The 25,250-nt window shown below is 42.9% G+C and overlaps 1 protein-coding gene across 2 annotated transcripts in view; it reads left to right on the top strand.

Moving 5' to 3' along the window:
- Positions 1-25,250, top strand: part of Dpysl3 (dihydropyrimidinase-like 3) — a 117,308-nt gene that overhangs the window by 29,411 nt on the left and 62,647 nt on the right. Inside the window, exon 1 of one of the 2 annotated variants that reach the window (NM_009468.5) lies at positions 15,499-15,886. The exons of the other annotated variant lie outside the window; for it this stretch is intronic. Within the exon in view, the coding sequence (NP_033494.1) occupies positions 15,848-15,886 (39 nt within the window). The 5' untranslated portion in view covers positions 15,499-15,847. Of the gene's footprint in view, positions 1-15,498; positions 15,887-25,250 lie in introns of those variants that run through there. 2 annotated transcript variants of the gene reach the window in all.

Genomic DNA, 25,250 nt, shown 5'->3' with positions numbered 1-25,250 from the left:
TGAATTGCTTAACTCCCCACTCTTTTCCTGGTCTCTTGCCACTGCGCCCTGGATCTCAACACAGTGATATAGCACTGACCTCTTTCTGATGTTGTGCATAGTTTTGCTTCCAGTTAAAAATGAGTTTAGTATTACTGTACTCTTGAGTGTGGCAGGAATTTACTCTCACCTTCATCCTACCCATCTCATTGGGATGAAGCAAGGTAGCATACCAAGGTTGATAGCCTTTGAGTGTGAAGCTCAAGCCTTATAACGATGCTGCCAACTGGAGTAACAAGGGATGATGGGCAAACCATGGGCCTTTTCCAGTCTCATGCTGTCAGGCTAAGTGAGTGGGTCACTAACATCAGGTAGGATCAGTTGCTTTCAAAATCTAAAAGATGAACAACTCTACAGAAAGCAGATAGTCAGAGATGGAGACCATGAAGCCTAAGAGGGCCTGGCAGAGAGAGAGAGAAAGATGGCATATTATAATTTCTCCCCTAGAAAACATTTCTTATGCCAAACAAGCACTTTTAAGCATTCTTTTAACCTTTGAAAAATTAATTTCCTTTCTATTTTCTTATGTTCTTGCTAAGAGCATTCCTCTCTTAAGGGTGGCCTTGACATTTTTTCCTATAGGTAACAATGTGTGAGTATCTCCGTCAACCTATTTCTTCTTTTCTGTGAATAGCAGATTAAAAATGAGTGTGAAAGTGTCTTTGAATTCTGACAATAACATCATGGTTTTTTGCTGCCTCTGTGTGTGTGTGTGTGTGTCTGTGTGTGTGTCTGTGTGTGTGTGTGTGTGTGTCTGTGTGTGTGTGTGTCTGTGTGTGTGTGTAGTGCTCACAAGGTTATAATGCCTCCATTTTCTCTGGTAAATGTATGTTGGTCAGTAAGAGTAAGTGCCTGACAACCTTGCCTATGCAATGACTCTTTATTCCTACTCCCTATGAGATTACCCATTAACTGGCCAGAATACAACCAATCAAATTCCTAGTTGTTGTGAATTGGAGCCAAGAGATGCTCATTTTATTTTTTCAGAGTGTGACTGGATTGAAGAAATACAGAATTGTCAAATGTAGAGGAGAAGGAGCGAAGGACTGTAGATAATAAAGACACAAGAGCAGAGAGCATGATGAGCATGATGAGCAAGCCTCCAACAATGAAGCACAGACTGAGTCTGACAGATACTGAGTTCTGCTTTCTTGCTACCCATGCTTGCGTCTTTCCCTATGGCCTGCTCTTTCTTTTTCTTTCTTTCATTTTTCTTTGATTGTTACTTTAAACGTTTTATAACAAAGTGTTGTTATTAACACAACAGGTTAATTAACCCGCATCCTGTTACTACACAAGAAAGTCCATACAATATATTTTTCAGATCTACAGACACGGCTCAGTGCATAGGCCTTCTTGCTGCAGAAGAATGATGGGACCTAAGTTTAGACCCTCAGGACCTACATTAAAAGTTGTGTAATCATGAACGCTCTCATAATCCCAGTGCTGTGGTGGGGAGGATAGAAGACAAGGCCTTGGGCCTTGTTTGTTCAAGACCTCTCTGGGTTCAATGAGAGATCTTGTCTCAAAGGAATAAGGCAAAGTGATATAACAGGACACTTATATTCTCTTCTAGCATTCACATATATGTATCCCACATCTATACACAGAGACACACACAAACCACAAACTTCCCTGAGTCAGAAATCAACTAAGTTATCTATGTATAGATTTAAGTTTATGTATGTTTATATGTACTCATTCTTGCACAAAAGCACTACGAATTTATACTTATTCAAAGCTATTATTTACCAAATATCACATTGGTGAAAACATGAGTATATTAGATTCTATAGTGCATACAGTGACTACACTGATGTATAAACAGACCACTAACACCCAAGGAGTCCAAAGAAGATGCTTATAAAAACATATAACAACAATCTACCTTACAGTTGTAACACTGGAGGTCAACAGCAGCTCTGAAATCACTGGGGACACTATAGATAAGATGAATACCTTTTCAGAAGAGATAGGCTGAAGCTGAGACTTAAGCTTTGTTTGGCATTTCCAAGGTCAAAAATGGTGATAATCATTCCAGGGAGAGGCTATGATTTGAGCAAGTACCTGAACAAGAACAGCGGGATGTGGTTACTGGAAAACAGCACACACTTCAGGAGTGAAGGGAAAAGCTCGGAAATGAGTGTAGGTCATACATAGAAACTCATATATCATATTAAAGATCTTGGACTTTACCCTGGGAGAGTTGACATAGGAGTGAGTTGGGATGAGGCGTTTATGATGAGATCTTGTATAGTGATTTCCTCTGAGTTGATTGAGCCAAGTGAGAGGAGATGTCACCAGCTGAATTTTTCCAGGAAGGAGATGCAAGGAAAAGTTCTGGAATTTATCATAGACTTGTTGGGTGTTCCAAGTTCTTTTGGAAGCATAAGGCACTACTTGAGAGTGCTTTAAAGTTGACATCAATGTAAGGAAATGAAAGAAAAAAGATGAGGGCAGAATTATATAAGGGTAGAATGGAGCCTCGTCTGGTCCTGCAGGGGATTAAGGAAAGAGGAGAGCCTTGTAGTCAAAAGCTAGCCCTTCATTCTCCAAGAAAGATCTGAGCACTGGACCATGAGGCTCACCAGATATATGGAATTAGGGTCCATATATTCATTTTGGTGGACCCACTTCATAGGTAGTTACATGAATCAGCCTGAAGCTCAGGGCAGAGGGATGTTCTGAATATAATATCAGTGATGAGAGACTGTGTGGCCTTTTGGGGTTCTTGTATCCTTTGAAGATCTAAATAAAAAGCAGAGGCTTCCCTGTCTCCTAAATGGGGCTGAAATAAATACCCATGGAATTTCTGGGTATTTGCTGTCTTTTATTTGAGATCACTCACTGAACAACATCATGCAATGCTTTCATTATTTAAACTAATTAGTTAGTTCCTGGAAGCATCCACAAGATGTCAGGACCTATCCTTTAATTTATCTACATTTACACCACTGATTCATCGAACCACGTTATCATCATTTTACAGAAGAGTTCTTTAAAAAGATTATCTGGGTTCCTACCACAGTCACTACAAGGCAAGGGTAGAAATTAAGCAGTGATCTGTGTGATTAGCGGAGTTAAAGTTCATGTCTGAGCTCCATGGTGGGAACCATGTGTCCCCATAATGATGGCTCATAAATGGCTTCTTGCCAAGAAGGGAGGAACACAAAGAGGCTCTGTCCAGGGACTTTATTGAAACCATCCCATGACATCTTTTAGTGATGTAGTATGTTGCTGGGAAAGATGATTTTTGGCACTGGACAGACAGACCCAGAGTCTGGACCGTAAGGCTGAACCACAGGCTGCTAGATTAAAAGTAGTCTGGCAGCCATATAGTGACTTGAAGGGATCTGTTCCCTCCTCCCACTCTGTGGATCCTGGGGCTGGAATTCAGGTCATCAGGCCTGGTAGCAAGCAACCTTGTCTTTCGAGCCATCTCACCAGCCCTGTAGCAGTACTTTTTTTTTTTTCTTTTCAAAACTACAACACAAGTGATCTGCAAAGCATTTGCTTAAGAAAAGAATGTAAAGTCGTGAAGTGAACTTTAATTTTAATGACTGCTGAGTTAAAGTTATACAGCTGTTATAAAAACCAGAGCTGCGTAAAGAGAAACTCAGCTTGATAGTAGCAAAATATTAAGTATAGATTTAAGTTAAATTTTTACCGTAAATGTATTGGCACTCACTGGCTTCCCAATTCTCTTTCTAAACCAGCAGTGGAGCTGGTTAAAACCCTCAATGTGCTAGAATAAACATCTGACAGACGAGCATCTTTCACGCATCACTTTCCGTTATGTTGGGAGTACCCCTGCTGCTGTGTGAACATCAGTGTCCCTCCAAAAGTTACTTATGCAATCCCTGCACTCCATGTGATAGTAGACAAAGCTGGGGCCTTAGAGAAAATTATCAAACTATGAGGGTTCTACTGTAAGGTGTGTGGTTAGTGCCCTGTTAAATAAGAGGTTGAAGGGAGCTAGTGGCCCTGCCTTTTCCACCCTAGAAGGATAACAGGAAAGGGCCCTTACCAATGCAGACTGAGAGATTATATTTATTTTGGACATCTGGCCTTTAAAAAACATGAGAAAATTCTGTGGTTCATAAATTACCCAATATAAGATATTTTGTAACAGCAGCTGGAATAAACAGATAATCCCCATGAAAGTCTGAAGCAAGTCAATTGTTCCTATTGTCAAACAATTGCTTCTATTGTTCACAGGCCCTGGGGGTGGTTTAGAGATCCTTGTAAAGTTTTTGCAGCCATCAGATAGCAGAAATCCAGCCTGGTTACTTTTAACAATATATAGTAACGCTCTGTACTCCCGACACAGAACGTCCTTATCAAAGGGTGCTTGTGGCTGTGAAGACAGATTAAGATTTGCCTGGCCCTAGGAAGGGCAGGGGTCTATTTTCTATTCATTCACTATTGCTGCGGCTTTCAAGTCCATTCTTAGTTATAGCTTCTGTGTTAATTATTCTTCTGCTGTGAAAAAAAAAACAACCCTGACCAAGGCAATTTATAGAAACTAAAGGTTTATTTGGCTTACTCCAACCAACAAAGGGACAAGAGTTTGTCTTTGTGGAGACATGGCAATAAGCAGGCATGGTGGCAGGAGTAGGAGGCTGAGAGATCACACTTAACCCCAAACACAAAGCAGAAGTAGCAAACTCAAACTGGGCAAGGTTATGAATTCTCAAAGCCACCTATACCCTCTCCAACAATATGCTTTCTACAGCAAAGACCTCCTAAGCCTCCCCAAACAGCACCACCAACTGAGGAGAGAAATCAAATATCTAAACCTAGAGGGCCATCTCTCATTCAAACCACCATACCTCTCTGATATAACTAACATTATACATTTTCAATGCACAACAGCACATCTTTCTGGTTTCCAATGCCTGGTATCTCATGCTTACATCAGCATATCCATTCAGTTATTTCACCCATTTTACAGATGAGACAAGTAGGCTTATAAGACTTTTCAGGTTGTTGATTCCAATGGCAAAATGTTGAGAACAATTTAGAAACATGTCCTAGGTTTTGTCTCTTGTGTCCATATCATTAAGGAAAAAGTAGTGAGTAGATCTTTAAAACTGCTAAAGTGCTCTGCTTGGGAGCCTGTGGTTATTTGATGTTGGGTATCCTGGATACAGAAACATCTCTATGAGGATCAGAAAATGGAGGTAACTAACTCAGTAATGAAGTAATTGTTTATTAATAAAACATGTATGCACAAGAGAGGCCTGATTTTTCAGTCCAGGCTCCCTAGAAATTTTCTCAGCATCATCTGTCTCTGGAGTAACTCTTTCCTCCCCTCCGCTTCTCTGAAGATAGGGAGCCAGAGGCTGACGGGGCTTTTAGCGCTAGAGCATTTACTGTAGCGGAGTACAGGAAATGAGAGAGAAAACACAGAGCCTAAGTTCCTTCCTGGAGACAGATAAGAAACCTGGAGATGAGAACTGGAGTTGCAGCCCTGTGCTTTGCCTGGCCTGCTATTCTGAGTCTGTATTCAGGAGCGACACTCATGGCTTTCATCCAGGAGCGCACTGTTGTGTGTGTGGAGGGTGGAGTGGTCTGAATCCATTCACTGGGTTTCCATTCACTCTCTCGAATTCATTCAATGGAGCACGCAGCAGCTCCTGCATATCTTATGAAATAGGCTGTTACAAGACAGCATCATCTAGACATTCAGTCTTGTGATTTAGGGTCCCTATGGGTAGAGTGTGGTGTCCCAGGGAGGAGGCATTGCCATGCAGACAACTTGCTTCTCCTCTACATTTGAAGGAGCATTTGCAATAGAACAATATGGGGTCTAAAAATGGTCTGATGCCAGAAACTCAAATGACTGCAAACCAGGCAGGTGGTGTGAAGAAATGGAAGCCAGAGCTTTTTAAAGGAACCCAGCATCAGAAATTCCAGTTAATTGAAGATATGTTACACCAGATGGGAGGGAGGGTTGGCACGTCATGTATGGGTGCTAATTTATCAGTGAGATCAAAGTTGCTAGGTTTCTACATTTTTTTAGATCTCTAAATACTCCAGGAGTGGAATAACATACATCTTTTCTCAGTACTTGGGAGGCTGAAGCAGGATAATTGCTAAGTTTGGGAGTAGCCTGGACTTCATAGAGTGGTCATACACCAAAGAAAACAAAAATTCAAAATCAATAAGAAATATAAATCTGAATATAAAATGTATAAATTTCAAAATACTGCTAAATAACAAAAAAATGTGTCATTCCTTTTAGACATCTGATGTCAATCTGTAGTGGAGTTGGTTAGATTTTCTAGGAAGCAGATTCTGAAGACCGGATTCAAGAAGCTGATTAGAGGTCTTCCTGGAGTCACCCTCTGTGGAAGGGCAGAGGAAGGAAGGGAAGAGCGACTGGGCAGAGGGACAAGTTCAGCCATCATGCGTCTCAACTGAAAACTTCCTCTGAAGAGACAGTCACGCCTTAAACTGGAATAGTGTGGAGGAGCCATTCCTGCTGTGCTTACATTAGTCAGTCATTGGAAAAGGCTGCCCTTGGTGGGCAATTTTGAAATGACTTACACAGGCCACTTTACAGAAAGGGTTGTTGACAGCTGAGGGGGAAAAGCTTCCTCTGGTAGGATGTTTCTGTCTGAAGGATCTAGAAGGAGCATCAGTGCCTGTTAAAGATAAGAGGCAAGGCCAGTGCTTCACTGTGGAAGCTGTTCCCCCAGCCTCCAGTACTTACTTCTTTGTCTAAATTCTGAAAGAAACTACTTCAGGTTCTAGATGTCTCCTCTCTGGATTGTCTCATGGCCTCCCCTCCACAGCTGGCCTTAGGCTACAATGATGCCCAGTGTTGTCTTCTATCAACCATTCCAGATTCTCCTCTCTCTTAGTTGGGTCATGTGTCTTACCTGATGTCAGGAACCAGATGCTTTGAGAAGTTAGAGCCCTGCTTGTCCATAGAGCCATCAAAGTTGGGCAACTTGACATCACCCTGTCCCCAGGGTATAGCAGAAGTCAGAAATTTTCCTGAAAGGGTCTTACTATGATGTTGGCTTTCTTTTCTTTTCTTTTCTTTTCTTTTCTTTTCTTTTCTTTTCTTTTCTTTTCTTTTCTCTTCTTTTCTTTTCTCTTCTCTTCTTTTCTTTTCTCTCTTTTCTTTCTTTCTCTCTTTTCTTTCTTTCTTCTCTTCCTTCCTTCCTTCCTTCCTTCCTTCCTTCCTTCCTTTCTTTCTTTCTTTCTTTCTTTCTTTCTTTTTTTCTTTCTTGGCACAAAACACAGGTAGAGGTTTCAACTTATAGTACAGTAGTACCCTTGTTCTGTCCCCTGGTGGAAATATCCTTTGATTAAAAAGACACTAATAACCTAGAATTGCAAAAGTAGAAAGTATACATCTTCCACTTGGGTTCTGGGAATGAAGGTAACCAAAGCCTTCTTTCTGCTTTGGTTCTTAAAACTGTTTTTGGACATATTTATGGATCTTACATCACTTAAAGACATTAGTATCAAATGTGCATTGTTTCCCAGAAGTTATTGCTATGTCTTTCCTATACATTATTTTAGAATAATGTAGTCCTGTGGTATAGGACACAACACATGACCATGAGGCCTTTCTTACAAGTTATTGGCTATTATCCATATGTGTGGTTATGATGTGATATTATGTGGGATTTCATGCCAGTACATAAGTCATTCCTGAGATCCTCATGTAGTGGCATCAGTGACACCCTAGAAACAGGAAAGCCAAGTCCATACTAAAAACAATTTATTTCCATAGAGATGAATCACTCTTATCTTCAGTTGTATTCAATTTGCAACCAAGTAGTTGTTTGTGTCTTTGCCAGATGGTAGCATATTTGGGACCCAACCAGTATTGTTCTCTGTTGCTGGCAGGGTGACCATTGATTGCAACAGTAGCTGGGTTAGTATTCATGAGTGGGTGCTGGCTCCATGCAGAATCTCTAGGCCTGTCACTGTGTCTACTCCACTGATGTTTCTATTCTAGCACTGATGTGACTAATGACAGTCCGGCTTAATGTCAAGTGACAATCACTTTGTCTACCTTACTGTTTAGTGCCTCTTTCTGAATGGATCTTCTCTGGAAGATAACAACATCCAACATATAATATACCTTCACTTCTGGTACCCATCCAAATAGGCTTAAATGCTGTTCCTTACTCTTTTGATCTTTCTTTCTAGGTTCCAGTCAACACTGATCAGGTACACACACACACACACTCACACACACACACACACACACTATATATATATATATATATATATATATATATATATATATATATATATATATGTATATATATGTATGTATATAAATACATAAATTTTCAGGTATATATATATATATTAATTTCACTCTACATGCTAAGATAAAGCAAACCCATGTGTCTTCTTCCTCCACTTTCTCATTGTGAGGGACACTAGAGCCTGCAGACAGGAAGGTGCTTAAGTACAGCAGTGGATGGCATGAGAAAGGATGACCTTTTCCTTTGGCTGACTTGTGCCTGGCAGCCCTCCTCATGACCAGTGGATATCCTTCCATTGGTAATGAATTGCTGATGCGGTTAAATAGTTGTTTGATGCCTCTGCTCTAATAGAACCTGGTTCATGATGGGCTTCTGGCTGCATGGTCTCTTGTCGCTGCTAAAGCTTCTGTCTCTACCGGTGCCTAATACCATCCAAGGATCTCAGTTTCAATTAAGGTATTTTTCTCATGTGCCAGAGTCAGAAGCATATAATTGATCATTCTCCTACTAGAATGTATCCAGCTTCCAAGTGGGCATCTCCTACCATCCTGATACTGGAGGAGTCGTTAGGTCTCATTGCCATAGTGGCAGGCTGTGTTCGCATTGCAGCTAGATCATGCTATGGAGCCTGTTCTTATTCTAGACACATCACTCAAAGGAGAAATGTTTTTGAATGAGTGGGTTTTAATAATTTTTAGGGATAAAATAAGTGGCTTCTAAAACCTATAGAGGTTTACCAGGCTTTTAAAAAAAGACAATGTTGCTCAGTGCAGTGAATCAACCCCTACTCTGGAGATACTGGGTAGAGAAGCTTTGGAAACTACCTCCCTGTCTCTAGACTGCACATACCTCACCAAAGCCACCAATGCACTTGTAGACTATTACTCAGTTAGTTAGGTTTGTATTATGTCATCAATAAATTGCACCATTTAGATGCTCAAGTTGTACAGCAGCCTGGATCTTTCATGCTGAGTCAGAAAGAGGCATAGTTAATATAATCTGAGTACAAGAGTGTGTAAAGTCCTTTTGATTGATCTTTCCAACAGAAAAATCCCCATTTGCTAGAGCAATGGCTCTACACGCATGACAATGTGCTGTAGACAAACTCCATCAGGCTGCACGATAACCCTACCCTTCCTCCCTTAACCCTTTTCAACTACCCTCTCCCATGACCACCTCTAGTAGCCTGTCTGTGTGGACGGCAGAGTGAGTACACGCAACAAGACAATTTCTGTAAGCAACCTCCTCAGATTTACCTATCTGCCTGTCTCTGTGACTGTGCACGCCAGTGACTGTGGAAGAGCCATCTGCTTCCTAGCTTAGGACAAGCTTCCACATGAACACCAGGTGTCACCTGTGCTGTCTATTCAAGAACTTTATGGAGCTATTTTCTTATTTCTTTATTGTCTCTTTATTGATTCTGACATTTGAATTATAAATGCATTCTTCTTGGCTGAATTATCATCTGCTTGATGTGCTAGCTGCTCCTCCATTTCCTTCCCTTTGCTTACTGTAAGTCCTTTGAAATACTTAAGCTGGGCACTTGGGAGGCAGAGGCAGGAGGATTTCTTAGTTTGAGGCCATCCTTAAGCTGGGCACTTGGGAAGCAGAGGCAGGAGGATTTCTTAGTTCGAGGCCAGCCTGGTCTGCAGAGTGAGTTCCAGGACAGCCAGGACTATACAGAGAAACCCTGTCTCAAACAAACAAACAAAATAAAATATAAAAAGAGAGAAAGAAAGAAAGAAAGAAAGAAAGAAAGAAAGAAAGAAAGAAAGGAAGGAAGGAAGGAAGGAAGGAAGGAAGGAAGGAAGAAGGAAAGAAAGACTTGTCTGTATTAGATATCTGCATATTCTACTTTTATTTTCTTCTGAAAGGACTCTAGGGAGATTTTATCCAAAACAACAGAAATCCTGCTGTGACACATATAGGTATCCAGTAAATATTGTGCCAATAACTTTTTAAGGAATGCTGGGAATTAGACTCAGAGCTGTGCACATTTTAGGCTGGTACTTTACCAGTAAATTAAACAAAGTAATCTTTCAACAGCTAAATAAATCATTACCTATAAAACACACACACACACACAAACACACACACACACGTACATGCACACACATACTGCCCCACATAACACTGTAAGGTGACTAGTAAAATGCTCGTGTTGGAGTTGCTGTGGTCAAAGTAGGTACTCTGGTCAATGTCAGTGTAATCTTAGAAGTTTTTCTCCCACTGAGAAGTTCATTTTCTATTTCCCATGACTTAGCTTCCCTCTAAATGTGAGCACATCTGTTTTCCGTGCCATGGAAAACACCACACCCTGACAGTGGCTTCACTCTCTCACGCACACTTATTGCTTCACCTTCTCGAGCACTGCTGCTTTAAAAGACACCTAAGATTCTTTTTGTTGAAGATTTACTTATTTTATGTATGAGTGTTCTATCTACATGTACACCTACATACCAGAAGAAGGCATCAGATCCCATTATAGATGGTTGTGAGCTACCATGTGGTTGCTGGGAATTGAACTCAGGACCTCTGGAAGAAAAGACAGTGCTCTTAACCACTGAGCCATCTCTGTTCACCCACCTTTTCAGCCTTTACTTACACATTTAATAGCATTAATAAATGCTCACAGACACATTTCTGACTTTCCTCTCTATTCTCATTCTTTCCACCAATTTCCAGTGCTAATTTCATCTGTTTGATTGGACTAGACATGAAGGAAAGTTTGCTTTGCTTTGTCTTGCTTTGCCTACTAAGGTTCACAGGACTAAACTGACAGGCTAATTGGAAAAGAGACATGCTCATTTATTATGTGCACGGAGGCAGTTGTGATGCAGCTATGTACCAGCTCTATGTAATTCAGATCTTGTGTACCCTGATTCCACAGGAAAGGCAGATAATAGGGACTGCAGACCATTTTTAGGTGACTAGTGAATAATTTTAGGAGAACTAAATGGGTTTGGAGAGAACATAATGGCTAAGGACAAAGACTGCATGATGTGCAGACTAGAAGGTGGATGTATATTGGGACTGAAATAGGCATGTGTGCAACAAGGACATCCAGACAAAATGACAGACTTCAGCGATTCTTCCTAGCATAAGAATTTCATCTTTGATTAATAAAATTTCAGTCAGGAGAATAAGGCAACTTTCTGTCCCTTGATAAAACTACCTGGCCAGGCAGACAGGGAACTTTGCAGAACGTTTTCCAAGCCTTGCCAACAGGGAAGAAGCAAGCGGAGGCCTCTGTTTGGAGATAGGGCCTGAAATATCTTGACCCATCAAAGCATTGGGACCTAGTTCGCTGAACCCCAACAGCATCCTCACCTTCATTGACCTGCTCAAGTGGAAAAATATTAACTGTAATCCTTTCTCATAACGTGGTCACATCTACCAGCGAGTATTGATGGTTTTACTTTAAAAGGCGTCCAATATGAGACTGTGTTTCTCTGTTCCTCTGTTATCTAGGTACAAGCCACAGCAGCATCTCACAGAGCCTCTGGTGAGCCCAATATGTAAATTTCTCTCCAAACTCTCAGTGAATTGAAATGACTTCCTCTTCCACTTCCTAATGTCACCCATCTCCAATGTACCGGCAACCATTCTAAATGCTTTATAAATGTTATATTCTTAACTTACCTCCTTAGAATGAAAGATGGGATTTTTATCTGGTTTGTTTCCATTTTTTGTATTCCTCTTCCCTTGGAATCATCACTGAAATTCATTAAATAGTTGTTGAATTATACGATAAGTCGTCATAAAACCACTTCACTGTGAGATAGGTTATACAATCTTCAATTTAAGGAAAAGGAAAATGTCTTAGTTATGGCTCTATTGCTATGAGGAAGCACAATGATTAAAGGCAACTCATATAAAAGAAAGCATTTAATTGAAGACTTACAGTTTCAGAAGGTTAGCCATTATCGTCATGGTGGGGAACATGGGGGCATGGTGCTTAAGAAATATATAAGAGCTGTGTATCTCTTCCACAGTCAGCAGGCAAAGAGAGACACTGTGCCTGGCATGGGATTTTGAAACCTCCGAGCTCACAATCAGTGACACACCTCCTCCAACATGGCCATACCTCCTAATCCTTCCCAAACAGTTCCACTAACTGTGCACCAAGCATTCAAATATATGAGTTGATGGGAGGCATTTTTATTCAAACCACCATGGAAATCAAGGTTCAAGAAGTAGACGTGAACGGGTGAAGATCATAGAAACAGGAAATCAGCACACTGTCCAATGGCCTAATCTCCTTGTGCTTCTGAGTCCAGGTCTTAAGCAATACAGCCTTCTGGACCCCAACCCATGGTTTTCCCTTGATAGAACAGATGATGGCTTGACAAACAGAGAAGCATCATAGTCTGGGTGGATTCAAAGGCAAAACCTGACCATATTTGCTAAAAGATTGACATGAAGGGTTGAGACTTGACTGGTGGAGAGGAGCCAAGGATGAAGACAAACCTTCAGTCTGAGCAAGGAGACTAGAGTAAACCATTGACTAAAGTTTCGGGTGTGGCAGGTTTGGAACCAAAATTCAATTTCTTTGGGACTTACACTAAGTCTCTATTTCTATGTGTCCAAGTGTCTCTGTCTCACAGTTTCCTGAGATACTCAAAAGCCAAATCCTGCTGTGTATCCAAGGAAAAGCATTCTGAATCCTTCTGTGGAAAACATCACACTAATTCCACTGCTTTCTTGGCCAGACACAGAGGCAGCCTGAATTGATGGTTGTCTTGCTTTTCATATTCCTGGAATAGCCAAGGAAGCCTTTTTTCTTCAAATTCATCCCGAAGGCTTTATTTTAAGAAGGAGGAAGATGATTGAAGGGGTAGCATAGCAGAAGAATTGTTTGTTGTGTGGTTCTGTTGAGGGCAGCAGCTTGAGTCAATTAGTTGGCTATTATACATTCCTGGGCCTGAACTGTCAAAGCAGTCTAATCCCAGGAACTCACCACAGTTCCTACTGAGCTTGGCCTCGTACGTATCATCTTGACCTCAACAGGTTTAATCAACTCTTGTGATTTAAAACAGCACACGTACATAGCACATGATCACCAAGTAGTTAAAAAATAATAATAAATGGCAGGAATCTAGTGAAGAATGTTCTTAATCTCAATAACAACATCCAAGGTGATAATTCAAATGTAAGGAAGGCAAAGAAACCCAGGAAGTGAACAAAAATGAGAGAATGAAATAGGGAGGAGAATAAAGAAGAAGAGGAGAAGGAAAAAGAGGAGAAGGAGGAGGGAAGGGAGGAGAAGGAGGAAAAGGAGGAGGAGGAGGAGGGGCGGGAGGAGGAGGAGGAGGGGCGGGAGGAGGACGGGGAGGGGAATAAGAATAGTAGTAGTAGTATTTAAGATTGTAAACATTCCGAATTCACCTTTGATTTTCCTAAGCAAGCTTATCAAGATCTCTTCCAGTAAGAGTTAAGTTTGGGTTAGTAAAATCCAGGAGGGACAAAGACAGAAACAGAGACAGACACACACTCGTGCGCACAAGGCACAAACACACAGGGGAGGGGGGGGGCAGTTTTATAGCATGTAGTTAATTCCCTCTTTGCTCTAAATATAGCGCTTCTCATTTGCATGTCAGTCCCAGAATGCTTTGTGATCTCACAACTCCAGTCTAGAATCTTTAGCATCTATGTAAGAGCAAACCACATTTTTATGGGTGTTTCTTGACCTAGGCTTTTCTTTCTCTATCTTTTTAAATTCTTTCTTGTGTCTTGCAAAAGAATTCAAGGTGGTGACCTTTGCTTGGCACTCCTCCTCCTGGCCAGAAATAAACTGGAAATTGTTGCAACTTTTCCTTTGAAAACTGCACTCAGTCCAATTGCCGTGACTAACCGGAAGCCTTTGGATTAATTTACTAGGGAGGGAGTGTTTCAGGCGGTTAGTGTGCCCTTTGATTATGTGATCATGCTACATCATTTCCGGGTGGTGAAAACAGAGGTTATGGCATTTGGAATCCTCTTTCTGTAGGTGCCTTTTATAGCTGTCCTGTTGCAAGAAAATCTTCAATTTATTGACAAGATGTCAAGAAGTGTAGTTAGAGGGCCTGCCTATAGTAATGTCAATGTCAGATCCCTAACAGATTGAATCATACTTAATGACATGCACAGAATTCCTGTTTAGTGGAACATTTGGGCTGAGAATTGGAGAGTGGGGGTGGTTAAAAGAGACTTAAGATTTTCTATTTTTTTTCTTTTTTGCATAGTAAAGAAATTTTTGGATATTATTTAAATTGTTTGGGATTACGTTTTTAGGAAAGTCTGCCCCACCCCATTGCTGTTTAGACCCACCCACCTACAGTGGCCTCTCCAGTTTCTCTTGGCCTTTTCAAGTAGCTAAAGGACATAATGTGTCCCAATGTTTCAAAAGCCACCTTTTGCCCTTGTAAATTGTCTTTCAACAATAAACTCAGGATTTCTCGCTGCAAACCCCAGTTGGTTTCACAAAGACAGCAACATTGGCAAAAGAGGTCCCACTCACAAATCCGTGACTGTCCAGCACATGTGCAGGGTTTCTACCTTCCCTGCTGCTGGGGTTTTCTCTGCCTCATATCGACAGAGCAGCACAATGCCTTGACTTGCAAGAGTCAGACAGAGAATATTTTTAAAATACAGAGTACGAGCAAGAAAGCCACGACCCTCACGCACACTCATTTAAAAGTGAATTTACTTTGCATTGTTAAGTGCATATGTTCATGGGCTAGGAGCACCAGACACCGAGTCAGACTGCATACAGTCTGTCCAGGTCTCTGCTCTTCCAGGGGCTGTGTCTGCTGTTTACAAATATCCTAAGAGCAGCAGAGGCGCCGCCCAGTCTTTGGTTCTAACAAAGGCGGCGGCACCACGCTCGGTCCGTTAGTGGCGGAGGACTGCCGAGACCCAGAGTAGAGTCTACTGCCATTTCCTTTTAGAAAGCATAGTTCTGAAGATGGGAGACTGGTGTAAGGATTGGTGGGAGACTTAGGTGTTCAGAGGGGCTTGGCCCTGAAGGCTAGGGAACCACTACCGCGGCTTCACCACCGGCTGCAGCATCCTTGTCCGGAAAAGTCCCTCGCGCCCTCTGGTGGTCGAGGAGCAGGCTGACTCCGCGGAGCTGGCAATAGAGGGAGGGGTGGAGTGGAGTGAGGGGTTAAAAAAAAAGAAAAGAAAAAGTGGGTGAGGCAGATGCAAAGAAGAAAATCAATAGGGATAAGAGAGAAGAGGGAGGAGTCTCAGATCAGCCATTCCTGCCTTACGGGGTCCCAGCTGGCACCACAAAAGAAAAAGAAAAAAAATAACAAAAAAAGAAACCCCAAGCCGGGCGTGAACGCCAGTGGAGGAGGGTGCGAGTGGCGGGGGGCGGGTCGGGGCGAAGGGGGACTGGGGAGATTTACTATTGTCTCTGGCAGCCGCCGCGGGAGCCCGGGAGGGGGGCGGAGGCGAGAGGAGGCGGCAGCACCGGCCGGCGCACCATTCGCTCCACCTGATCTGGGGCGCTGTGCGCTGAGCCAGGCGCGCGAGCAGCAGCAGTAGCAGCGAGGCAGACATCCCCTGCAGCCAGAATCGCCACCATGTCCTACCAGGGCAAGAAGAACATTCCGCGGATCACGGTGAGTCCGCCGGTGGCTTCTTGCCGGCCACGGGCCGGGTGGCTTGGATGCCATTGGCGTGCCCGGTCGGGTCCCCCGGGAAATAGGGACCCGGCGCGGTCCGGGTGCTGGAGTGCGGCGGTCAGTCCAGACGGCGCAGCCGGCGCCACGCTGATGCAGCGATCCTGGGGTTTGAAGAAATCAAAACAAAGAGGAAAACCTTAAACACTGACGCAGAGAACTTCGGGTTGTTTGTCCTTTTCCACCGCCGAGAGCGCATGGCTCACGGGGCTCCGCGGAACCAAGCCTCGCCGGGGGCGGGGGGGTTTCTCCTGCAGCTTGAGGTGTGCTTTTTGTTGGTGTATCTTTTATGTCTGGTAGGGTGTGAGAGATGACACCTTTCTCCACTGGTAGTTGGCAGCCGGACCGCGCCCCTCTCCTTGCTCCGGCCTTACGGTTTTGATCCCAGCGCCTCGGAGAGGGCGCTATGGGTGCCTGGACTACGAGCCCTGGGGGATACCCTTCTTCACCACACATAGGTTTGGGTGTGTCACATTTGAGACTCAATAGCTAACATGCAATGAAAAACGATTAACTTTATTTCCACCTTAATTGTATACCCTTTTCTTGCCATTCCTGTTCCTCCTCCCAGAGAAAACTGAGTTTGCAGAGAACATTTTAGTTTGCAGATGCACACGGACGCATGCAGTGTCCAACTGCCATTGTGTGCTAGAGTGAACCGTCGCCAGCTGACTGGTGTCATGCTCCAAGTGTGCAATTAGGGTGGGGAAGTGCCTTTATCAGCTTTGGAAGGGATCTCTTCACCAGGTCCCAGCTAGGTATCCTGGACAAAACACCTCTCCCAGCCTCAGATTCCTCTCTGATGAGTTGATTTAATGACCTGAATAGTGGGGACATCTGGCAGTCTAGGATAGCATTAAAACAACAAAAGCAAAAGCCAATGGCATTTGCTAGTTTAGCAGGAAGCAGTATGGTTGTATTAAGATGTAGTGTGTGTGTGTGTGTGTGTGTGTGTGTGTGTGAGGAATGGGTGGCTACTCCATCTTTGCAAGGGGAACAAAGGAAGTGATAACTGGCCTCTGGGAGGCTCTGCAGCTGCCCCAGGGCTGACTTCTACCTGCCACCTACTTAACTCTTAGGGGATCTGCCTAGATTTTGCCAGGAGTCTGAGTCTAGCACTTTCCCTTCCTCCGTTTTGGAATGCCCCGTGCAACTGCAGTGAAGAACCTTTTTCATGCCCGATGACACTGCATTGTTAAGTGACTTATTCCTGTTGCAGCATCTCACCTTCAGCTGACACCTGAGCCCCCACTTCGCTATGTGACAATTGCACCCCACCCCTACCAGCTGTCCACCTGATCCCGGGGAAGAAACACTCCCCAGGGAGAAGAGTTGAGCTGGCTAGGGATCCTTTCGCCTAAGAGGCTTTGGGCTTAAAGGATGTACTCCTGAGTCACTACCTGAGAACACTCACTCTCCATCCTTGAGAAAACAATGTGTGTGCAGCTTCAACGGTGTCAGTGTTTGCCTGGTGCCAGTTGTCTGTGCAAAGAGATGTAGAAGGTATCACCAGAAAGAATCTAATCAGAATCTCAGCTTCATTTTTATATTGGTTTCTTTAATGAAGTGGTTAGGACCACATACATCTCTCCTGCTACTGCAGCTGGAGGTCTGTTGCAGGCCACTTATTTATACCTAATGTGCAATCTTGCCAAATCTCCTTTTGGGGACAGGCAGAGAACCATCCCCTGCCCCTCCCAATTTTTTAAAGACTTCAGTCATTCTTCTTACAGATCCAGTCTGTGACATGGCATTGAGGACCACACCCATTCCCCCCGCCCCCCCCCCCCAGGTATCATTTAAGCCACCTTTAAGGAACGATAAAGACATTTAGGCAGCACAGCCTGCCTTAAGATACACAGAAACTGTGGCTATGCCCTGCCCTGTTCTCAGGACTGAGCTTCTAAGGGGTTCCCTTTTGTCTCTGCTTGGATGCTCTCCCGTGGGGTACTTGGTTCATTTTCAGTGTGCCTCCCATTCTTTTCTCTGTGCATGGGCGTGGTGCTGCATACAGCCCTTGCTGGAAGCTGGAACTGCAGCTATCTCCAGCAGCTGGAAAGGGACTGGACAGTGGGTGTGAATGTCTTCAAGCCAGGCTGTCTGGCAGTCATTGTTAGAATAGGGCAGAAGACAAGGTGGGCCTGGCAGGGGGCAGGGCTGGGCTAGGGGGGTAAGGAATCCATGTCTAGATTTTTCTCATGCTTTGTGTTTGCATTTCTGTGAACAGGGGTTCTTTCTTAGAATAAAACATCTCTCCATATTTGTATGGCTATAAAAGATGACTGTCTTCATACTACAAGTACTAAAATACCTTTTCTAGACATAGGTAAAAATATAAAAATTTGGACAGACCTCTACATAGATTGAAAATGTGATTAAAGATACAAAGCTAACATGTGTTCCCTACTCTTGATATTGGTTCATGTTTTAAAATACAAGCCTTCTAAAATCCTAATTAAAAATCCAACCCCCTGTTTTTTCTTCTGTTAAGGCAGCCCCACCCAGTACCTCAAGTGTCACTATAGGCTGTAGACTGAAGGAGGCAGTCTTCCCCAGGCCTGACCCAGTTGTCTCTCTAGATACTGCCTTTTGCAACCATTTTTGGTTGGGAATAGGGTTTTTGTTTTGCTTGTTGTTTATATTGCTTTTCTCCTTCCACTTGCTCTGGCTGCTCTTCCTAGGTGAGAACACTTCCACTCGCAAGTGTGCACTTGTTTTCTTGGGGGGCAGGAAGGACTGCTTCCTCTGGTGGATCTGGGAAGGGGCTCTCCTTGTGAGTTGTTCAGGCTTGGATCTTATTTTGCCTTCTCAGGGCAGCAAGTGAACCAACCATCTTTTCCACCTGAATGCCAGCCCTTGATTCTCAGTGTCAGAGACGAGACATTCTGGGTGGCTCAACAGATTAGGCACAACCTTCTAGCTCCACTGCCTCACAGTGTTAGGCTCATAGTACCTAAGGAATATCAGTTGGGTATTATGTCTACACAGTGCTGGGCACATAATACCTAAGACATATCAATTGGGCATTATATATGCACAGTGTTGAGCATATAATACCTAAAGCATATCACTTGGGCATTATATATACACAGTGTTGGGCACAAAATACCTAAATCATATCAACTGGGCATTATATATGCACAGTGTTGAGCTTATAATACCTAAGGAGTATCAGTTGGGTATTTTGTCCCAAGATTGTGTACACTGCATGCTTTTCCAATTTAAGCCTTGAATCAATAAGTCTGACAGTATACATATCCATATTTTAAAAAAATTCAAAAATCTCTTTCATCTATTATATTCAAATAAATATGTAGCATTTGGAATGGTATCTACCATATCAATTTTGGAGGTACCTTTTTCTTTTTTTTTTAATGTTAACAGCCAGTCCTTTTCTTTCTCTGATATAAGCTCCACTTGAAACTGACTACAGGATTGGGAAGACTCCTAAAGTGTGGGTACCAGTGCATCCTGTGCATTTTCTTATCTGAGCATTGACAGAAAAACCACTTCATAGTTTAGAGCCTGGAATCCTGGGCATACCAAGTCAGTACAGAGTTGCACAGTGAGAGTTGAGAGGAAAAGCTGGAAATCAAGCCAATGGCTTATCCAACTTCAAAGTCACTTTTATGCAGCTGCTGCCTCCCAGAGGCACATAAAGAGCTCTAGAATTCATTCTCTCTTCTCCTTCATCCCCCCTCCTCCTCCCTCCTGCTCCCTCTCCCTTTCCCCCTCTCTCTGCCTCCCCCCCCCCACCCCTGCCACTGACTACAGAGAGGTGGCTTTTCTTAATGACTAATGAACTTCTGTAAATAGTGTCTTGTAGATAACTACATCTCTGTTTTCTAGTTGTGTTGCCTGTGTGATCTTTGGACATTGCTGAGATCATACCTAAGAATACCAGCTGCCAGTTTTAATATGGAGCCTGGAGCCTGAGCTCTGAGCTCTTGTTAGAAAGGGGACTATTGTCAGGTTGTAGGTTCCATGGCAATTGCTTTATGAAAAGGGGTTGGGAGTGTACAGTGAACTTGTGGAGTGCCTGTGGTCTTCGGGCTGGGGGACTAGACTTGACTTCGAGGAAGGAGCCAGTGCACTCTGTCCCTCCCCAAATGCATGCACCTGTGTGTCCCTGGTGCTTCAGTAGGAGTCACTGCATGGGAAGAAAGTATTAGGAGGTAAGAATTAGAGTTCAGAGACCAAACAAAGGAGTCAGCCTATCAAGTAAGGTGCCATAGAAGGGAAACTCCAGAGGGAAAGACGGACCAAAACTCTCAAACACTTAGGACTGGGAAGTATTTGAGCTATCTGATTGTGGAAATGGTGATGCAGGTCATACCTGGGGTATCTGTTTTGTTCCTTTATATTCTGAGCAGGTATGCCACAATTCCTAGCCAGGCTATTCTTTCTGAAGAATAAGCAAAATGCCTCAGGTGTAAGAAAGGCTTTGAGTACAAAGTACAATACTTTAGGGGAATTCCAGAGAGATTTCTGAACAGAATTTGAAACTTATCTGGCTTCCACCACCAGCTTGAAACAAACAAACAAATGCAAAAACAAAAACCAAGACCTTTCCTTTCATTCCTCTGAGCTGTTGGAAGGTTCAATAAACTTTGACCCCTGAAAATGGTCTGTGAACACCCGGATGTGTTAGATAGTAAATATTTGTTTATAAGATCTCAATTACGTCTCAGGGTGAGCATTAATAAAGGAACATTTGGCAACTGTGTGGTAAAGAGATTTTCCTGGGAAACTTTGAAAATACGTTTTCAAACAGAAAAAATATGAAAGTGATGTCATAGAATGTTGATGATTTTTCTTGCCATAGTCATGTGACAACAGTCTATAGAATTGCGCCTGTCATTCATTTCTGACAACAGGATAAGAGGCCACTAGATTGCCTATCGTCAGACCAAGAAACCTCCTAAATAGATTTGCACACTACTATTTTCAGTCCTAATCAGCTTCCATCTAGAGCGGCCTAGGATCAATCCCCTTCCCAGCAGGTAGTTTACAACTCAACTTCTAGTGGATTTTCTCTATCATTTCTTCCAAAGTTATAGAAATTAAATTAAAGTTGAAAAAGAACAAAACCCCCTTTGTACCCTATATAACCCTTTGTTCTTTAGCTATTGGCGTGTTTTATAGAACCATTTATATCTGCTTATTACAGTTAAAAGCTGCAAAATGTCAACAAAACTAGGAATGTGTCCCTAGGGTACAAATGTGCCTGTTTGATCCAGCCACTACTCTTAACTAGAAGGGAACAAGAAGATGGAAAGCATCTTCAGCCACTAGATGATGTGGATGGATGAGCAGAAATGAACACCCCTACATCCAGTGAAGCCCCCATTTGGTCCACACACACATAGTTTCACTTGTCCTCAATCTTCCCTCTGGCCAATGAGGAACAAGTGTAGTCAAAGACTGGAAAACAGCCTTCCATCAAGTTCCTATTTGATGAAATCAAATTGACACATGTCTGTGTTAACCTATGAAGTAGACTTGACACCAAATTAAAAGCTCATCGGTGAAGTAGGTTGAGCCCTTCCACCTTATTTTGAGACACGGTCCTTTCATGGAGTAGATATATGACTTCTTTCTTGAGGAATGTGTCCTGTGAACTAGCAAGAGGAAGCTAAGCATGGTGGAGCTGTTAAAATAGTTCACTAAGTGAGAGACTGAGCACAAACTCCTAGATATATCACATACACCCCCCTGAAGGCTGCATGAATTAGTTCATGTAGTTTGCTACAACTCTCATGCATACAGTTACAGCTCACTATTGCTATTGTTGATCCTAGGGAAGGGATCACAAAGATTACCTCATTTAACTGAAGTCACATGGGTAAAATGAAAGGTCCTGGGGTTGTTCCACCAAGAGGCAAGTTTCCTAGGCAAGAAAGCAGTACCATGGGTACACATGACTAGTCCTTTTCTCCTCACCTCTAATCCTATAGACCCAGCAGCTCACACATCAAATATTTGCTGTGGGGGTGCAAGGCAGGTTGGAGATGAGCTGGCCAAGTGCAGGAAGAACATAACTTCAGGAAGAACAGCTGGGTGTATGCTCTTCTAACATGGTTCCTTCAGCTGTCAGAGTTTCCTTCTGGCTTTTGCCCAGGAGCTTGTACCAGTACAGGATGGGAAAGTAGATGCCATTTTCTTCTTCCTGCCTTGCTTAGATGAGAGTCTGAGTCCCCAGCCCCCCCCCCTTCTCATTCTCTGTCCCTGTCCTTTTCCCAGACAGAAGCAAATTCCCATTTGTCCAATTCCCATTCAGCCAAACAGACACACCCAGCACTCTTAGCCAGATGAAAGTGCCATAATAGAAAGGCCCAGAAACCTATTGGAGATGTCTGGAATTCAAAGACACATTCCTCATGGCTTACTTTTTGTATGCCTGTGCATATGTCATAGAAATACTAGATAATAAGAACTGAAGGATAAGTTGTCCCATGATGATAATACATCTTACACATCCTATAAGAGTACTTAACTCTACACTGAGCTACTATAGCCACAGCCCAGACTTTATTTGAAGAGAAGCATCCCTTAGAGAAGTAAAGAGCCCCAGTTGTGGCCACAGTGTAAGAGGCCCCTGGAAGGCAGTACTCTTGGGTCTGCCCTTGCTTCTTATTTATCAGAGACTTTAGGAAACCTCAGAATCTGCACTGACAAACAGATCTTTGCACTCCCTGATCCCCAAGGTCCCTGCTAATGCAAATGACATCAGGAGCAAGCATTTTCCTGTTCTGTTCCACATTCACATAGAAGAGTTATAAAAGCTCTTCTCTCCCATGAAGAAAGTGTAAGCAGGGGGTATGCATGAGAGATGGCATCAGCTCAGCAGGACCAGCCAACGGACTCTGGTTGCTTTTTACCTTTAAGATCTTTGCCTTTTTCTTACCTAAGGAGTAGACTTAGCTAATAGCCTATAGGAGAGGGCAGTGGAGTAATAATGAGGGATAGACCCTTTTCTTTAAGCAGAGCTTTAGGTCATTGAAAATGAGCATTATTAAAGTGGTGGCATGATTCATTTGCTGCCACTGCTATGTCTCCTTCAGTGAAGGCTGCCATTGATAAAGGCACAAAAGCGACAATTGCCCCCCAAATCTAGACTAGGCAAACAAACAAGCAAAGAGAAAACAGCTCTGAGACTGTGCTCGCTAGAGCTTTTTTGGCTGCCCGTACTGATATTTTAAATATGATGGCTGCTGTCCAATGGAAATAGCTCTCTTCTCAAAAGCTCAGTAACACCATGGACTCTGTGTGAGGGTATCAGGGAGCATCCTGCACCTAAATCTTTGATCAGCACATATTAGGTCCTCTGTTTAAGGAAAAGAAAACTCCATAAGCAATGCTGAATGAATAGATACATTTAACATTGACCTGCAGCATTAACTTCAATGGGGAAGATGACCTGAAAGAATTTGCTTTTGCTCCTGAACACTAGCCTCCCTTTCACTGACACCTTTTGAGAATATTCATTAAGACTTCAAGATAAGGTCCAATTGTAAGAAACTGCCATCAAGTCACTGAGCCAAGAAAAATGGCACATATTAACAGAACAAACAGGTTACTGTGGGACAGAGCCTGCTCTGGGCAAATGTGCCAGAAAATCCTCTCGCATTTACACCTCTTTCTTCTCTGTCCATGTCCCCCCCCCCCCCCCATATCTGTGTACCCTTTCTGAGCATGTTTTAGGGGTCAACTTGGATACTTCTGGTTGTAAACAGAGGCATCATTTCTCTTACTGTAAATGATTTAAGGAATTCATTCAGATCATTAACTTTTCTTTCAAATAAAGGAAATTGTCACCATGAATCTTTGAACCTGAATACAATATAAATCTGAATGAATGTCTCTGTCTCCCTTTGTACACAAACCATGAACTCGTTAGGGTTATTAGCAGCAATGAAGCCCACTGGCACATGCACAGCTAATTTTGTCTTTTAGGAATACTGGCTAGGAAGTAGCTCATTGCCCTACCCGCCCCCATTAGAGTTGGACACTCAGATAGAAAGTTTTAAAGTTTCCTCATGTGTTTTCAAAGATTTTCAGTTTTGCCCTACGACAATTGTCATCTTTCTCTGAGCTTATATTTGGATCTATTCTCGGAGTTAGATTATTTACTAAAGTTCATATATTTGTTAACTCGGTTCACCACCGCAACTGAATGACAAGAACCAGCAACTTGTTGGGAAAGGAAGGGTTTATTTTGTTTCAGAGTTGGATTCGTAGTTTATGTTTTCAGGGGAGGGATGGTGGCAGACAGGTCCAGGGCAGTTAGAGCCTGAAGCTAGGATGTTACACCTCCTCACATCCTGGCAGGACAGAAGGTGGAGAGGGAGAAATACCAGCCTGGACCAGGATTTTTCATTTCCCCTGTTTTATTCACTCTGGATCCCAGCCCTCAGGATGGTGCTGGCCAGCCACATCCAGCCCAGGCCTTCCCACCCCAGGTACACTTCTCCGGAAACACAAGCTGAGATGTGCCTCTAGATGAATTTAAACCCAGAGAAGTTAGCGATTCAGATTAACCATCACACTTCCTTCTTTGGTTTTCAGAGTACAGTCAGTCAGAGCACATTTTAAGGCGCTCGGGTCAGCATGAACCATGCAGTGGCAATAAGTCTCCGGTTTTTGCTGTAACAAAATATCTTTAGAAGGCAACTTAAAAGGGGAAGTGTTTACTTTGGCTCACAGTTTGAGAGGATCCAGTCTGTCATGAAGGGGCAGCATTGCAGCAGGTGCCTCCCTGGTGATGGGAGAGATTGCTCACCTTCTCACATCCTAGCAAAGAGGAAGCAGAGGATGGGAGGAGACAGGACCACGTTTTAATCCCCCAAGGCCATCCAGTCACCCCACACATGAGCCTATGAGGGACATTTCAAAACAGAATATTTTCGTCTTGATAGTAGTCATTGGATCCCTTTGGTCAACAGAAGAAGGAAAAGCATGGGAGGTCACTGTATCCGTGGACCTAGAACATTGAAAGTATTTGTATTAAGGACTACATGCATGATGATGATGACGACTCTGTAATATAACCAGATGCAACAGAAACATTTTGATATTTTTCTGTTGTTGAATTACTAGTATTTCTTGACCACTAGCTATGTGAAGATTTTCACAGAAACATCTAATGCAGATAGTATATATATATATATATATATATATATATATATATATATATATAAACATTAGTTTTCCAAGATTAGGTATTTATTGTGTGCTCACCTTGCTCTCTTATATTAAGCTATTTCATTCAGTATCTCACTTAATCCTGAAAAGAACTTGATTA

The sequence above is a fragment of the Mus musculus genome, chromosome 18 (genome assembly GCF_000001635.26).
Source record: "Mus musculus strain C57BL/6J chromosome 18, GRCm38.p6 C57BL/6J".
Lineage (NCBI taxonomy): Eukaryota > Metazoa > Chordata > Mammalia > Rodentia > Muridae > Mus > Mus musculus.
This window is presented reverse-complemented; position numbering and strand designations above follow the sequence as displayed.